The sequence below is a fragment of the Ursus americanus genome, chromosome 8 (genome assembly GCF_024610735.1).
Source record: "Ursus americanus isolate L20-20 chromosome 8, mUrsAme1.1.p, whole genome shotgun sequence".
Taxonomy (NCBI): domain Eukaryota; kingdom Metazoa; phylum Chordata; class Mammalia; order Carnivora; family Ursidae; genus Ursus; species Ursus americanus.
In genome coordinates, this window is record NC_142134.1 from 15,049,739 (window position 1) to 15,068,213 (window position 18,475).

The 18,475-nt window shown below is 37.7% G+C and overlaps 1 protein-coding gene across 1 annotated transcript; it reads right to left on the reverse strand.

The window, feature by feature from the left end:
• Positions 1 to 5,114: 5,114 nt before the first annotated feature.
• Positions 5,115 to 17,833, reverse strand: DMP1 (dentin matrix acidic phosphoprotein 1). Its single transcript, XM_045791574.2, has 6 exons — positions 17,717 to 17,833; positions 12,286 to 12,394; positions 11,769 to 11,816; positions 9,402 to 9,434; positions 9,164 to 9,211; positions 5,115 to 7,628 (listed from the first exon to the last, which is right to left on the reverse strand). The coding sequence occupies exons 2-6, from the start codon at positions 12,337 to 12,339 to the stop codon at positions 6,267 to 6,269; spliced, it is 1,545 nt and encodes a 514-aa protein (XP_045647530.2). The 5' UTR covers positions 12,340 to 12,394; positions 17,717 to 17,833; the 3' UTR covers positions 5,115 to 6,266.
• Positions 17,834 to 18,475: the final 642 nt, after the last annotated feature.

An 18,475-nucleotide genomic window follows, 5' to 3' on the forward strand; every position in this document is an offset into this window, starting at 1 on the left:
GATGGGTAGTAAGGAGGGCACATATTGCATGGTGCACTGGGTGTTATACACAACTAATGAATCATCGAGCCTTACATCGAAAACCGGGGATGTACTGTATGGTGACTAACATAATATAATAAAAAATCGTTATTAATAAAAAAAAAAAAATCTGTTCTGTTTTTATATACTAATAGTAAACTATCAGAGAAATTAAGAAAATAATTTCATTTACAATTGCATCAAAAAGGATAAAATACCTAGGAATAAATTTAATCAGGGAGGCAAAAGACCTGTACTCTGAAAACTGTAAGACACTGAAAACTATAAGACACTGATGAAAGAAATTGAAAAAGATATAAATAAATGGAAAGATAGTTGTATTCATGGATTGGAAGAATTAATGTTAAAATGTCCATAGGATCCAAAGCAATCTACAGATTCAGACAATCTCTATTAAAATATCAATGGCCTTTTTCAGAGAAATAGAACAAAAAATTCTAAGATTTGTAAGGAACCATGAAAGATCCTGAATAACCAAAGCAATCTTGAGAAATGCATCCTGATGTATCATGCATCCTGATTTCAAACTATATTACAAAGCTATAGCAATCAAAACAGTATGGTATTGGCATAAAAAACAGACACATAGATCAAGGAAACAGAATAGAGAGCCTAGAAATAAGCCCAGGCATAGATGGTCAATTAGTTTATGACAGAAAAGCAAGAATATACAATGGGGGAAAGGACAGTCTATTCAATAAATGGTGTTGGGAAACTGGACAGCCACATGCAAAAGAATGAACCTTGACTACTGTGTTACACCATACACAAAATTAACTCAAAATGAATTAAAGACTTGAAGGTAGGACCTAAAACCATAAAACTCCTAGGAGAAAACATAAGAGTAAGCTCCTTGATATGGTTCTTGACAGTGAGTTTTTGAATCTGACTCTAATAGCAAAGGCAACAAAAGCAAAAATAAACAAGTGGGACTACATCAAACTAAAAAATTTCCTGCACAGTAAAGGAAGCCCAACAAGAAAATGAAAAAGCAACTTAATTGAATGGGAGAAAATATTTGCAAGTGATATATTTAGTAAGGGGTTAATATCCAAAGTACCTAAAGAACTCTTACAACTCAATAGCAAACAAACAAATAATTTGATTAGTGGGCAGAGGATCTGAACAGACACTCTTGCCGAAGAAGACATACATATGGCCAGCAGGCACATGAAAAGATGCTCAGTATTCTTGATCATTAGGGAAATGCAAGGCAAAAATCACAGTGACATATTCCCTCATATCAGTTAGAATGGCTGTTATCAATAAGACAAGAAATTACAAGTGTCAACAAGGATATGGGAAGAGGAAACCCTCATACACTGCTTGTGGGAATGTAAGTTAGTACAGCCACTATGGCAACCAGTACAGTGGTTCCTCAAAAAATTAAAAATATAACTGCCATTTGATCCAGCAATTCTGCTGGGTATTTATCTGAAGAAAATGAAAACAGTAATTCAAAAGGATATATGCATCCCTATGCTTATCACAGCATTATTTATATTAGCCAAAATATTGAAACAAGTCTCCGTCAATGGATGAGTGGATTAAGAAGATGTGGTGTATTGGGGCGCCTGGGTGGTTCAGTCGTTAAGCATCTGCCTTTGGCTCAGGGCGTGATCCCAGAATTCTGGGATCGTGCCCCGCATAGGGCTTCTCCGCGGGAAGCCTGCTTCTTCCACTCCCACTCCCCCTGCTTGTGTTCCCTCTCTCACTGGCTGTCTCTCTCTCTCTCTCTCTGTCAAATAAATAAATAAAATCTTAAAAAAAAAAGTGGTGTATATATACAATGGAATACTATTCAGACATAAAAGAATGAAATCTTGCCATTTGCAACAACATAGATGGACCTAGAGGATTAAGTTAAATGAAATAAGTCAGACAGAGAAAGACAAATACCATATGATTTTACTTATATGTGGAATCTAAACAAAACAAAACAAAATGCATAGATACAGAGAATAGAATGGTGGTTACCAGAGGGGGATGGGTTTGTGGGGTGGGCAAAATAGGGAAGGGGGTCACGAGGTACAGACTTTTAGTTTTAAAATAAATAAATCTTGTGATGTAATAAACAGCATGGTGACTCCGTTCAGTAGTATTGTAGTGCATATTTGAAAGTTGTCAAAATTTTCAGTGGCTCATCATTGAACAGAAATGGAGACAAGACTGTGCTAGCTATTTCTTGGATTATGGAGTAGGATGCTTAACTTAGCTTTCCTGTGTTTCATTTACTATTCTTTATTATATATTTTAAAGGGGCTAGAGAATTGATGATATCTATGTCAAAGGTGTTTATGATATATATATCATATATGAAAACCTAGCTCCAGGAAGTACTAACGATGAAGGCTGTTCTTCTTAATTTGGCATTCAGAGACCTTCACATATCACTTCCCCTTTCTCTTCCTCTCTTCCCAATGCTTTGATAACACCAGATGTTTTTATCATACATTAATATGCCATAAGCAATTTTAAACATTTACTTCTCTGTTGCCTATGCTTGGAGTGTGCTGCTCCCCTGTTTTCTTGCTCACTTCCTAAGGTTTACATCAGTTGTCCCAATACCTCTTCAACTCTCTAAACAGGTTAATCACTCCCTCCCATGTACACCTGTGGAAATTTAATGAGAGCCCTGTAACTGCTCTAACCATCTCTCACAGTGCATACACTTTTGTCTCTGCCATAGATGATGAGCTTCTTAAAGGCAGAAATCATATCTCATTCATCCTTCTATAGATCACAAGATGTGCTCCATAAATGTTTGAATGAGTCAGTGGGTAAATGGGAAAGATTAGAAACCATCAATTTGTATTTATTTTGGAGTCACAGAGAGTGCCCACATCACATCAGGAACTAAGAGCAGTATATTAAGATTGTAGTTTAGGAACTAAATTTTTAGATCTACATAAATATGCAAAATCATGTGGAGAAGACAGAATGGCTCCAGGCCAGCAGAACTCCATAGAAGCCAACTTGACTGTACTAATAATCTGTGTAAAGGAAGTATGGGCCATTTAAAGAAGAGGGATTAACCCTAGTAAACTTAGAAAATAAGGGTCACTGTGGCAAGACTTGATAATGGCTCTTTGGAGTTCTGTTCAAGAAAGAGTCAGCTTTCTAGAGTTTGGGTCCCAACTGTAAGGTTTTTCATGGAACACAGTAGATACGTCATCTTATTTTAGCCCAGTGCTATTAAGCATTCATGCCACATAGCTCTCATTTGCGTTCTCATTTATGCTCATCTCATAGCCTTTAATTCTTATTTTTCCCATTATAAATTAAAATTTGATTTCTGATTATGATTTGGCTTCTCAAGTGGACTCATCCATTATAGACTTCAGTGGGGAACTCATGAGAAAACTTATACACCTTCAAAGCTAAAGCCCCAGTCCAGTCCGCTTTCCTTTGGATAATATTTTTATACCACTTTTGATGGCAAAATTGACTAGTGTCTATACCTACTGCATAAAATGAGTCGATGAGAGCTTAAACCACCCCCCCCATCTGCCTAGGATGATTTCTATCACCAACGTAGCTAAAATTCTTATCATTATTCTTCCTTCTAAAAGTCCTGTTAGTTAACTTGGTAAAGGGATTATATGATCTGGGAATACTGCTAAACTTAATACCTAAGGTTATGAGTCTGAGCTGTTGAGGCATTTTGTTTGCAAGTCACAAAGACTAACTCCGTTTGTCTCAAGAAAGGTGAGTGTATTGTAAGGATACAAGTTGCACTTAAAAGGAAGGAACATAATACGAATCCAGGAAGGCCTAGAGGGCAATAGGAGAGTCAAGATCCAAGCACGAGAGCAAGAGGATTATGATTTTGCCTGTCAGCACTGAGAGCTCAATAATTTTCAGTTTTGTGCTTCACCATTAATGGACTCTCTCTAATGGCTATTTCTGGCTCTCTGTGTATTCCCTTCTGTTTTTGTTTTGATTACTTGTTGACATCTGTATTCATAAATATTCAAATATCCACAGAGGTAAATTCATATTGCACCTCAGGCCACTGTCATTTATGTGAGGCAGAGCCTTTGCCACCTGTCTCATCTAAGGCTGCTGGCCAGCCTATAGGCAAGTCCCCTGGGGTCAGGTTCTCATCAGTACAATCACCTGTGGTGAGGCAGAGCAGGTGAATGGTTAGAATCTGAGCACCTATGCCTCAGGCACTCAGGAAATCCAAACATGGGGCAGTTCTCCTTACAAGAAGCCGTGGGTTGGCAGGAACCTATAGGTTAAAAAAGCCAGATAATTAATCCATGGAGCCAGAGAACTCAAATGTAAGTATGTGGATGGGCTACATAGAATCTCCTGGGATCCTTCTAAAAATAGAGAATTCTAGGTTTCACTTTAGACCTACTAAATTAAAAATCTCAAGGGATAGGATTAGAGAATATATATTTATTCTCCAGGTGACCACAGCTTTGACATTGTGAGGGAATGGAACTATGTGAAGGATGGGAAGGATCAGGCTGAAGGTTAGAAAGTCTTCTGGGGGCACCTGGGTGGCTCAGTCGGTTAAGCGTCTGACTCTTGATTTCAGTTCAGGTCATGATCTCGGGGTTATGATATAGAGCCCTATGTTGAGCTCTGCACTGGGCATGGAGCATGCTTGGGATTCTCTCTCTCCCTCTACCCCCCCAACCTCGCACATGCATGCACGCACGCACACATGCGCACTCTCTCAAAAAAAATTGAATGAGTAAAAGAAAGTCTTCCTGATTCTCTTAATAAATTTGTAGGGGAATTCTGATGTACTCTAGTAGAATTGTGGCCAAAAACACATCTGTAAAGTAAAAGTGCTGAAGTGCAGTATTTTCTTACAAAGAATTTAAAAACGTAAGGAATGTGTTTCCCTGTAGATTCCAGAGTTTACACAAATGACAGTCTGAGAGACCGGCAAGAACTAATGTTAAACCTAATCACCATGAAGTTTTGGGATGGTCTTAAGCATCATTTTCTTTTTTCCTTGTCTATAACAGGTATATTTGGTAAAATATCATAAGCAACATACAAAGTAATTTTTTCAAAATGCTACCTGAATTATAAATAAAATTTTCATGAAATAATTTAAGAAAATCTTTTATTTTAATGGAAGAAAGGAAACTATTCTTTAATGCTTTAAGGGAAGAGTTATTTCATACAGATATTTCCTAATAATATTACTATAAAAATTAGCACATACTTCTTCTAGATATTATCTTTATTACAAAACATATTTTATGTTGAGGTAACATTTCAAAGGATATTTGGCAAAAATCAATTGAATTCTATATACACAATTTCATTATGTACAACATATGTAAAGGACTCAGAGAATAATTTTTCTGGCATTGCACATAGATTTTAGAAAAAAAATAAAGCTAAAAGTTATCTATTAAAAGAGGGATTTCTTTCTACTACTCTCCCCCACCCAGTCTTCCATATCATATCACCGGTGGTGAGTAAAGCAGTATTCATGGGAGTTCCACAAAAAGCATTAAAAAGGGTAAGTTAGTTGAAAACAAAGTTTTGTTTATCCAGAATACCTCACTGTGCCATAATTTGAAAGTGCTTTCAAAAACTAAATATTTAATCATATAGTATTCACTGTTGCTTATCCCAAGAATGAATAGAATTCTCTTGTCTTCAATGGAGAAATCTTATGCAGTGCTCCAACTCTAGTGTCTTTTCTGCTGTGAAGCCCTCCCTGATTTTCCAAGGCAAAGTTGGTCCCATCTTCTGTGCTCCCACATATTTTCTTCATACCTCTTACAGCACTTACCACACTGCATTGTAGTAATTCTTGTTTCCCTCATATGTATCCTTGTTTAGTTTTTTAAGTTTATTTGTCCCTTTATAAGCTCCTCAGGAGCAAGAAACAAGCCTTAAGCTTCTTTATATCCCAGCACCTAGCACAGTGCCTGGTACATAATAGAACCTCAATAACTGTTACGTTAATGAGTTAGTAACTATTTCAGTTGTGAAGCTATAATGCACATCTTTCCTTGCTTCCAGTTTCATTGAGTGTGTTCTGGTGTCATCTGACAGTATTTAAACCCCTATAAATTGGTGACACTCTAGAAACAAATATATCCAGCATTTCCTTTCAGAAGGAAATGACCTCTGGTTGTCCTTCTGATTTAAAAAAAATCAATAAATTATAGTTATAATGATTTCCCTATTCTCCATCTCCCAAGACCCCTATTTGTGAGAGCCACTTCTTAGAAAAGTTGATGCTAATAGCCGTCTTGGCAGTCATTGTCATCTTGATCCCCAATGGGTTTGTTGTGATAAGTATCAACTGTTAATTTTCTGCTTTCTATCTCAGTGTGTTTTGACTGGCCATCTTCCTCACTGCTTGATTTGCTCTCAGTAGAATTGCTGTCTTCTTTTGATTTGCTGCTGTCCTGAGAATCACTGGCATCATCTTCCTCAGACTGGCTGTCCTGCTCAGACTGGCTTTCTTCACTTTGGCTCTCTGCTGAGGCACTGTGAGACTGGAGGCCCTCCTGGCTAGAACTGTTCTCCTCCTCAGTGAACTCTGGGCTTTCCTCTGAGTCTTTGAGGCTTTCATTGGATTCACTGTCAGCTTGCTCCTCTGTGGATTCACTTTCTGAACTGGAGGTTTTATTCAAGCTGTTCTCTTCACTGGAATCACTATCTTCCTGATCTTCTGAGTGACTGGTGGTGTTATCGGGGTTGTCACCCCTGGACTCACTCACTACCTCTTCCTGAGATTCACTACTATTTTCCTGAGATGGCAGATCAACCTCCTGACTAGACTCACTACTGGGGTCTTGTACATTTTGACTGTCTTCTTGGGACTGATTCTCCTCACTCTCTTCTAGAGATTCACTCTCGCTGTTTTCCCTGGATTGGCTGAGGCCAGTTTCTTTGGAGTTTGTGTTTTCTGTTGAGTCACTCTTGATTTCTTCCATTGTGTTGTTATCATCAAGCTCCCCTATATCATCTTCCTCAGAAATGCGGGACTTTCTGAAAATTTTCCTCCTGGGATACTCCACTGATTGGCTGTCACCTGAATCCTGAGTGCTTGCTTGTTCGTCACTGTTTCCTTTTGATTCTTCTGATTTGACACTAGCACTGTTCATTCTGGAGTTGCCTCTGTCGCTCCTGATAATGTCTGGATCATCATTCTGCATTTCTTCATCACCAAACTCAGAGCCATCCCCATGGCTACTATCTCCTTCACTGCCGCCTCCCACCCAGTGCTCCTCACTATCACTCTCTTGAGCAGAGTCACCTCTCTCAGGCCTGTTGTTCACCTCATCCTCATGGTCAAGGTCCCTGCTCTCACTGGCAGTATCTTGGGCACTCTCTTCCCCTTGCAAGGCACTATCTTCCCCGGATTGTGTGGTGTCAGCTGAGTCTTCATTACTTTTATGTCTGGAGTTTCCTCCTTGTCTCTCTTCAGGACCTGGGCCATTGTCATCATCACCAAAAGTGTCATCTCCACTGTCATCTTCATCATCATCTTTATCATCTCCTTCTTTTCCTCCATTCCTAGGGAGGCCATCAGCTGGTCTGTGATCATTAAGGCCCTCCTCTGATTCAGCACTGTCACTAGGGTCTTCACTTGCCTGGAGTTTGGGGTTAAGAAACATGGTCAGTACTCCAGGGGCTGATATAGAGGGTGTTATCTAGGCTCTTCCTGCTTTCTTCTTATGTCCCTCCTTCTAATCCATGGTCAGTTTTACTGCTCAATAACATCTCTACCAGAGGTTAAAGAGGAAAGATGAGTTGAAACTCAAGTCATTCCATTTTATATAGGCACAATTCACTCAGTCCACAGAAACTTTCTTAAAAAGCTCTGTAGAAACCACATTCATGAAACTCATATCATATTGTAAGTCTGATTCCTGGAAGAAACTCTCAGGGAAATTTTGTTGTTGTTGTTGTTAAAGAGATGTTTGAAATACTTATCAAATTGTTTGGCCTTAAACAGATTTTTAAACTGTTCAGTGATTTTTTTCTAATCAACTTTGGGGGGTACTGTACTAGGGCAGTAGAATGAAACCTTTAGCTAAAATGAAAGTAAAATATTGTGTAAGATATACATCTCACCCATTCCATATTTATACTTCATTCACACAGGCGGAGGGTTGCCTGTAGAAGGCTTAGCTAGAAGACTAGTGGGACCACTGGGGAGGCTTAGTTCTAAATGTGAGCTCAGAGAGGTTATCCCCATAAGTCAAATAATTGGAAGCTCTACACAGATAAGGAAGGATAGTGAGTCTTCATGCATTATGCTCTGGAAAAATATGCTCTCTTTACCATACCCCAGAGCAGAGCATTCTTACCAACTTTGTTTTTATTTTTCCACTTGTCCCTACTGATCAATGTCTGACTTTCCAGTTTGGAGTAGAGAATGATGACAACTCTTCCCATTGCTAGGGCTTACACTGGTATGCTGGAACTAAGAATCTTTTTAGCTCCCCATACCTCAATAGGCACATATTGCATGCTTCTCAAACAAATACTATTATTCTCATTTGAGAGCTCAGAGAATATTGAGGCAATAAGTCATAACATCTCCAGAAAACATCCCCAATTCTATGCTTATAAATTTCTAGAATGTTCCTCAGATAAACCTTTAGTAAATAGTGGTGAAAGACTAATAAGCTGATTCACTCAAGTTTCTTCAGGGCTTTCCTATTCTCTCCTCCAACAAGATTCTTGACATGGAGGAGGTCTCTAAGGCCCAGCAGGTACTTCATGTAGCCAGAAAGCTTTCTCTGCCTGATCTGAACCGCTGCAACTGTAAAAGCAACATTTTAGAGTGATAAATGATCTATTACCCGTCTAACATAGTCTAGGACCGTTTGTGTGTGTGTGTGTGTGTGTGTGTGTGTGTGTGTGCGTGCGCTTTCTAACTGGAGGACATCTGGGGTCACAATGTCTACAATCTCGCCCCAGTGATAACTGTGGAATGAACAACATGTCCACATCTGAATTCTCCCACTCTTTTTTCTCTTCTTACTTCACGGGATGATTTAGCTAACATAACCAATGGTTAGAAAATATTACATTTAGAGTGGTTGCAGGTAATTTAATCTAACATCATTTCCTTCAATTCCTAAGAGCCTGAAAAGTTCAGAAAGGTCTCTTTAATTACCTGTTCCTCTGAGCTAACTTTACTTTCTTCTGATGACTCACTGCTCTCCTAAAAGGAAAAAAAAAAGTTGTTTATTTTTCCTTTTAGTAATTTCCAAAGAAAGAAAAATATATGATACACATAAATTGGTTGCGGTTTTGGTTTACTGCTGTCCAAATGGCTTAAGGTGATGAGAAGAATGTTAAAGTAAATTTACTGTATGAGATGTTTATGACAAAAAAATGAATGAGATAGTTACCAAAGGTGGTGTTGGTGTCTGAGCCAAATGACCCTGTAAAAAAAAAAAAAAAAGGAAGGAAAACAAGTTACTCCTTTACAGATGGATCATGTCTTTCAGATATTTAAAATAATTTTAGTTGATTTTTTTTTAGTTCCTTGACATTAGTTTACATTTATGTGAGTAATAATGACATTTTATGGTGAAGTGGCTAAAAGAGAATGTGAGATGGCCTGATGGCGTAGAAAGATCTTGTGATCTAAAAGACCTAGAAGATTCCCGTGTTTCTGATATTCACTTGGAGAAAAATATACTTTTTTTGAAGTCGACTGTTTGTACAACCTAGATAAAATGTAACAGAAGAAAAAAGAACAGCATTAGAATTTAGAACCCAGATTTAAGTCTCAATTAGCTCCTTGGTTTTGGTTTTATCCCTGAAAACTAACTGTCTTGGTTTTAGTGCTGAAATTCACATGTTCCAGGAAACCCCTAAGTCTTGGATAAACTGTAATGTTTGGTCACTCTTTGTGACTCTGGGCAACTCACTTCACTTCTCCAATGTCAATTTTTTTAATTCATAAATTAAGAATATTAGCAACCACTGTGCCTACTCCCCAGAGTTGCTGTGAGGATGAAAATGGAAACATCTTGAGAACTATTCAATATGATATAAACTAAAGAAATAATCCATTTTGAGAATATCACTTTATAAAATTCAACAATAGATAAAACTGAATTGAGAAAGCCATTAAACCTTTCTTGAATCTCATAGGATCACATACACAAAAGAACTAAGTCTGAAACTTAATTAGGCATAGTTCTGATATATTTCAGGTTTTTTTTATCTTATAAGAACTCAAAGATTGCCTGAGCCACCTCTGGTGCCTTCTCTGGATCTACACTCCCCCTTCCCCTTAAGCACAGCAGGATCCCAAAATCCTTTGGTGTTCAAAGCTCCTGAGCCATGGATGTGAAGACCTGAGGTACAGAGAAAAGCTGGGATGTCAACATGTCTTCAGCAAGCCTCTCAGCATGCTAGGCAGGTTATCTCCCCAGAGGAAGGATCTGTAATCACTTAAAGTCTTTACCCTGTGACACTGCAGGCAGGCACAGTGGCAGACTCTCAGAGACAAATCTGTCAGTTACCATTTGGAATTAAGGGATGGAAGAGAGCAAGACATTGGTATTTTTCTCATGCCCAAGCTACACTTGAGAACCTAACACGTCTGTGTTACTCTTAGAGTCTTTGGTTGAATGAGAGAGAGGATCTATAGTGGCTGCTTTTCAGTTAACCAGACATCTCTGATAAAAGTTCATATAAGAGGGCGACTGGGTAGCGCAGTCGTTAAGCGTCTGCCTTTGGCTCAGGACTTTATCCCGGTATTCTGGGATCGAGTCCCACATCAGGCTCCTCCGCTGGGAGCCTGCTTCTTCCTCTCCCACTCCCCTGCTGTGTTCCTTCTCTCGCTGGCTGTCTCTCTGTCACATAAATAAATAAAATCTTTAAAAAAAAATTCATATAAGAAATCCTGCAGTGCCGATTCCAGTCTCAGGCAGGGGCAGAACCCCATCTCAAGCCTCTGACATTATCCGGCAACCACTAATACTATTGTGCCCGAGCTGCATTGTATGCAAAAGCCTGCAGATAATGAGGTCATGAAAAAACACTGACTTAGCGTAAGATTTTAAGCCTTACTTGTAGTTTCAATCTTGAGAACCTGTTGCCCTCCTAGACTTGGCCCCTTCCTGAGATGAATATAATACTCTGGTAGAGAATGTGGATTCTGGAGCCAGAGTGACCTAGGTTTAAAGTCTGGCTCTAACACTTATAAACCATGTAACCGAGACAGACTAAGTTCCTCTCTGTGTCTCAGTGTTCTCTTGTAAGCACATGAAACAGCCTAGCAATGGTTCTTAAGTTCTTGAGAATTAGTAACTGTTGGGTTATTCAGAGTTAACACTCAATCAACATTAGCTATTATTCCAGAGACTCTAGTATCCTCTCGGTCTGCCTTTCTCACCTTCCAGGTCTTGACCTCCTGCCTGCCAGGCATCTCCTGGTTAAACAGATTTGTAGTCCTAATCCTTTAAGAGCAGTCTTGGTTCACTTCATCCATTCCCTTCCACTACTGCGGATATCCATTATGAAAATAAAGCTAAAGGAAAAAAAATGCCTCCTCACTCAATTATACTATTAAGTTGAAGTTGAAGCATTATATGAACTAATTTTTTTCACATGAACTAGAAATTATAGCCCTTACTACCTATATGTTAGGTTATTAAGGTGTTCCTTAAATCATTAGCAGTTTCAATATTTGTGGTGGAGCCAATATATTTAATAATATTTTAAATTAAAAAATATTTTTTAAAAACCTTATTTCTACTCACCTTCCATTCTTCAGAGCTCTCAGATTCAGTATTTTGATACCTGGCTACCTAGAAAAATTAGTACACTTGGTTAACCCACAGGGAAATTTCCAAGGCAGTAGCTCTTAACACTTTACATACGTAGGAGCAGTGATAGCCAAATTTTAGCATGAATCAGAGTCAGCTGGAGTCCTTTTAAATCACAGAAGTGCCCCATCTCTAGAGAGTCTAGCTCAGTAGTTCTGAAGTAGGACCCAAGAATTTACATTTCTAACAAAATTCTAGTTGATGCTGAGGCTGCTGGTTGGCGGATGTTACTTTGAGAACTGCTGATGATGAAGAAAAATGAGAATCCTAGCTATATGACTAAACAGAATAAGGAATAACTCAGATAATATTTTAAAGATAACAGGTTCCTAAGAAACTACTATTTTCATCTGACTAGAACATATACAGCCACCTTGGCTTATAGCCAATGAAAATTGTGGAATTTTAGGTATAAAAGGTTTATTTCCTATATCCCTACCCTAATACTTACTGGGAGAGCACAGGACAACCCCCAAAGGAACATAAGCAGGATACTGGTCTTCATGGCTGGGTGTGTCACCTCTCCCTCTGATGAAGGACAGAAGATGTTTTCCTCTATGCTAAAGAAACACAGAATTTTTTACTTTTTAACAGTTTCTTCATATTAAAAAACACAACTTGTCCAAATGTCTATCAACTGATAAATAAATAAAAGGTACTGTATTCATGCAATGGAATATTATTCAGCCATAAAAACGAATGGAGTACTGATACATGCTACAAAGTAGAGGAACCTTGAAAACATTATACTGAGTGAAAGAAGCCAGGCACAAAGACCGCATATTGTATGATTCCACTTATATAAATTGTCCAAAATAGGCAAATCTATAGAGACAGAAAGTAGGTGTTTGTCCAGGGCTGGAAGAGATGAAAGTTTGGGAGTGACAGTTAAGGGACAAATTTTGGAGGTGATGAAAGTGTTCTAAAATTGATTTTGGTGAAAGTTACACAACTCTGCAATGGCTAAAAATTATTGAACTGTACACTTCCAAGTGTGTAAAGTATATATCGAATTCTATCTCAATAAACAGGTTAAAAAGAAACCTTACTTCTAAGAGACAAATTGGAAACATTTCAGTGAGGATGTCTATAAACACTTCTTCCCTAACACATAAAATATGATAAATGGAGTAACAAGTAAAGAAAGAGGAATAGAGAAATTTCTGACCAATCACTTTTATGATAATTAAGCACCTTAGTGTGGCCCAGCAACCTGGGAAATATACACATAACACAAAATTTAGTGATACCATTGATAGGTCATCTACATTTGTCTACACACACACACACACACACACACACACACACACACACACACAAACTGCTTCTCAGTCACATTTATAACTTCATAATAATATTTAGACAAAATAGATTAATTTGCACTTTTTTTCATGATCTGAAGAAGTGTACTGTGGCAGGCTTCATATTACAACTCCGGAAAGCTCTTAATATCTACTGTGCTACAACTGGTCATACATTATACATAGATTGTGCTAAATTCTTTTAAATGTCACTCATGTTACTGAAGGATCTCAGGAAGATTAGAGGTTTGGGATATACTTATGAATCACGCTGAGTGACACATACCAAATCAAACTGTATTTTCCTGGATGGTGGCTTCATTTCACACTTCAAGAACTGGTGATTTGGAAAACAACTTGTTCTGTATCTAAAAACAGATCACTACATGCTAATATAAAAAGTTATTGAAATGATTTAAAAGGAAAATAATTTGCCCTGCACTTGTAAACCTTGTGGCTGCCCTAATCAATTTGTCAGATGGACTTCCAGACATTTTGTGAAATCCTGCAAGTTTATTTCACACTTCACTTTTGTTTTTAAGGCGCTGCAAATGATTTTAACCTCTGATCTAGAAAATAAGTATACATTGCTCACTAATGTCTGAATACTGAACAGCACCTGTAACACGGCTCCAGAAGTCATTTAATCTTATTTTTTTAAATTTATTCAAGAAACCAGTAGACATCCTAAGAACACTGAGAATGTTCCTCATTTCTGCTTTCATACAGCTCAAATGGCCCAATAGATTTTCTCATTTTATGTCATGAATGTTATCCATTTCAATGTAATTATTCTTCATTTGTATTATTTTCTGTATTCTGATTGAGCATGGTTCATATTAGTCCTTGTATTTTGATATTTTTATTTCTTTTTCAAATCTTCTGCCTAATATTAACAGAGAAAACATGAAAATGCTCAACTGCATCTAAAACAAGCCTAATTAAAAAAGATATTATTTCTGAAAGAAACCAGAACATCTTATATCCCAAAATATGCCTCTTTGATAAAAATTATTTTGAGCTGAAGGCCCTTGAGAAACAGCAGATGCAAGAAAGATGCTCTGATCCTCCTTTTTCTTCCTGAAGGCAGGAACTCCCCTGTGAAAGGTGGCCTCCCTGTACCCAGAGGAGGGAAGACATTCTCATCCTCAGAGACGAGGGGTCAAGGCTGAGAGAAATCTGTACAAACCAGCCTTGTTAAACTAATCCTATCTTCCTAATCACTTCCCTACAATTTACTGCCCCAGCCCAAACCCTTTTGTCTTGTCAGTTCTTCACAGAGTATTGTTTCTTTATCTAAAAGGTAGGAACGTGGGACGCCTGGGTGGCACTGCCTGCAGCTCAGGTCATCATCTCAGGCTCTTGTGTTTAAGTCCCATATCCCGCTCCTTGCTCAGTGGGGAGCCTGCTTCTCCCTTTACCTGCAGCTCTCCCTGCTTGTATTCTCTCTCTCTCTCTCTGACAAATAAATAAATAAAAATCTTTTAAAAATAAAAATAAATTTAAAAAATAAAAGGTAGAAAAGCTTTCTGCTCTCATCACTCCTTCAGGTCTTCGTTCCCTTATGAAGGCTATCATATACATGTAAAATTTTTAACAAAACTTAGGTGCTTTTCTCCTATTAATCTAACTTATGTCAGTTTAATTCTTAGGCCCAGTGAAGACCCTACAAGAAGGAAAATTTTTTCCTCGCCTCTATTTTTCCTTAATTCCCACAACCAAAACTTTTGTTTTTTTAAGTTCTTAGGTTCATTTCTTAAGGAAAGGAAAGTTTCCCCTAAATATGATACTCTCAACAGCATGGTTTTGGTTTTGGCGTCCCAGGTCAAGTGAAAATTAGGCTGTTCACCATTTTAATTTTCAGACTGAAATTTGAATACGGTGATAATCTCATGATGTTCTGAAAACTAACAATATTCCAGACTTGATACAAGGCCAGTAAATACTGAGTTCTCCTCTTGTTTTTTTCTGTTTTGGTTTGGTTTTTTGCTTCTCTTTTATCTAAATAGCAAAAAAAAAAAAAAAAAAAGGTGATGCACTACACTAATGAATATTGGGCCGTTTTACAAAGGAAATGTGTGCTTCCAGCATTCAAGTTTCTTAGGGATGGAATATCATGAAACGTAAGAGAGATACAGTAACTTGCTTGTGCTTCTAGAAATACCATTTAGCACCCTGACCTACAGCAGTAATTTCTCAAACTAACATAAAAGACACCTTGGGGTCCTAAAAGAGGTGAAGACACCTCTCATAGAATATAGTCTGCCATCAAGCATTAAAGGAAGTCAGATCTTAAACCCTCTATTAGGCTCTCAATTAGTATTTCTATAAGAATAATTATGCTTTTGTGAAGTATTCCAAATGAGAGTTGCAAATGTTTATAAACTTTTTAGCTACCATCCTAAGAAGGATAGAAGCAGATATGCTGTAGCCCTATTGTGAGTAATAAATTAGCAAAATAGCTACAAGCCTTCTTGAAAGAGATGAGTCCAGAACCTCAAGTTCTTTTTTGGTGATTGATAAATGTCATCTCTACATTGTACATGCTGTCATTCTATAGTGAAAGCATGTGACAAAAAGAAATCAATAACCTTAACTTGGGTTCCACCTGCTTGAAGGGCAGTGGATGTAGAAGATTTTCAGCCTTTCTCATTTTTTCCCCAGAGTTGAAAAGACTCAAAATGCTTAAGATCTGGGGTAGGGAACTACAGTCTCTCTCTGGCTACTCTCAAGTATAGCCAGAAATTCTTTGTGCTTTCAAGAAAGGAAACTTGTTCTGAAATTTCCTCCAAGTTAAGATTCACTTGTAAAGTATATTTCTTCTTTTATGTAAACTGAAATGAAAGCAATAAGCCAAAGGAAGGAAATAAAAGCTTGAAAAATCATAGGCTCAATTTATTATATTTGCTTCTTTTTGACTTAGTGTTGTTATCTTCAATAATACAATAAACAGTATATCCATCCATTAACAGTCAACAAATACTTATTGAGACTATCCTATGAGCCAGGCACTATTCTGGATGCTGAGTGTACAGTAGTGTGTAATGATGATTATTAGCTGGTCCTACAAAAGTAAAATTATCCGGGGTGCCTGGGTAGCGCAGTCGTTAAGCGTCTGCCTTCGGCTCAGGGCGTGATCCTGGCGTTCCGGGATCGAGTCCCACATCGGGCTCCTCCGCTGGGAGCCTGCTTCTTCCTCTCCCACTTCCCCTGCTTGTGTTCCCTCTCTCGCTGGCTGTCTCTCTGTCACATAAATAAATAAAATCTTTAAAAAAAAAAAAAGTAAAATTATCCAAACCCAACTAACCAGAACCTCCATTAGCTAGGAATTGGTTCATTACTACTCTTTGAAAATAAAATGGAATTTGGCCAGGATATGAATTCTATCAGGAATTCAGAACACCAAACAAATAAGGCAATAAAAATATCCAGTCCTTCCCATTGTAATTGTCATAAGTCAGTTATAATCAATCCCACATCATAAGCCTTCAACCATAGTAAAATAACTCCAAGGTCCCTAAAATTCAACATAGACTTGGGAGGCCTCTAAGCATCTGAGGCACATTGGTCCACATTACCATTTTGGGGTAGGTAAGTGGACTAATACTTTTAGAAAACTGTTTGTTTGTTCACACATTTTAACCAACCGCATCAAAGTACGATAGTCTGTTTGGCCCTCAGGTACATAGAAAGCATGTTTCACTAGAAGTTACTGCTCCTGAAGAAGACCGGTTGCTTGAAGTAGTGCTATTACACGTGGGATTTTCTAGATGTCACGAAGAATGCATTACCTGACCACAATTCCCATTTTCTGTTATGGAAGACAGACACTTAATGATATAGATAAAGTGGAATAAATGAAGCAAATAAAAATAGAGATCGAGGTATGTATATCCTTAAGTCTTCTACATTAGAAAGTGTTTTTAAAAGACAGTTATATTCAACACGTTATTGAATTCTGACTGCAAGGCATCATGCTAACATGACTACCTACATAAACAATACAAAAGCATTATTAATGATTACATCCTTGATTTATTTCAGTGGTCTTGACATCTTCTTTTAGTTACTCCGTTCATAATAACTATTATTGGATGCTACCTAGATGAGTAGCATTAAATGGTTTTTAATTTAAAAGACCATATTTTGGAAGTTCTGCCAGTCTAGTTTAGATTCTTTCATAATATTTTGTAGGCCATGAACATCACTACATCCATGAAACCTAAATGTAAAAGTTTTGTTTTGCTAATTAAAGCTAACCTTCAAAATTACTTTCCATCTGTCTCCTTTTCAGTAAACTTTTCCTTTCAGAAGTACTATGCAGAGATCTAATTAAAGTAGTACAGAGAAAAACATCTGGCTCTATTGACTTAGCATGTCATTTTCATATCATTATTTGCTGTGGCATAATCAACAAGCACAAAAATGGGAATCATTTTAACCCAAGGCTCAGCTCTCTCCATCTTTCTCTGCAAGGCATAATGCCTCTCAACATGTGTACACATTTAATGTTTTCCAAACATAGCAGAAGTCATTTTTAAAAATTTTTTTAAATTTTTTTTAAAAAAGAGAATTTCTTACCCTCTTCAGTTCACGAAGACTTTTCCCCAAAAGTCTCAATAATGAGGCTGAAGTTCTCACAGAGGAAATTTATGCCCAGTGAAGCCACTCTTCTGTTGATGTTCTGATGTTTACTTCTCTGATGGTGCAGGAATTTAAACTCTACTTCAGCTCTTCATAGCCAATCAACCTCAGGCTGGGGGTGACTGACATCACAAGGTGTCACCGGGACTCCGGTACACCCACACTTCCTCCAACTTGCAGAGGCAGATTTTCCCTAAAAAGCTCTTGTGGTTCTCAAATGACTAGACTAGTTTCCATTAAATTGAAGATCTTCCTAAAGCTTTATTTTGATTTCTAAATATATGTCATTCACATCCATGCAGGCTTATGAGCATTATAAACAATGACAATGTCTTCCACCCACTAATAGATCCAAGCAGACACATGGATGGGAAAAGGAGAGTCAAGGAGTGGGTAGCAAGTTTCCTGTTAATGTACATTTCCACGTTGTACATGAAGAAACTCCTAAAATACTAGATTTGCCTAAATTGTTGATGTTGAGAATATGAGGTTTTATCCTTTCCCTTCTCATCTTTTAACAACCTCTACTACTTCTCTCCTTTTCTTCTCATCTCCCTACCCCCATATACACACAAGGTCCAAAATTCTTAGTAATCTAATGACGTGTTACAGAATTCTGTGGTGATTGGAAATGTTAAAGCACCACCCTAAGTAACTTTTGTTTTTAACCAAAAATAATTTAAATCTAACACTTCA

What these genes read in the sequence shown, in the direction of transcription:
- DMP1 (XM_045791574.2), bottom strand. Translation starts at nt 12,339, where the DNA reads ATGAAGACCAGTATCCTGCTTATGTTCCTTTGGGGGTTGTCCTGTGCT. An exon ending in GGTTGTCCTGTGCTCTCCCA is followed by an intron (nt 11,817 to 12,285) that starts GTAAGTATTAGG and finishes TAATTTTTCTAG; the next exon opens with GTAGCCAGGTATCAAAATAC. An exon ending in AGAGCTCTGAAGAATGGAAG is followed by an intron (nt 9,435 to 11,768) that starts GTGAGTAGAAAT and finishes TTTTTTTTACAG; the next exon opens with GGTCATTTGGCTCAGACACC.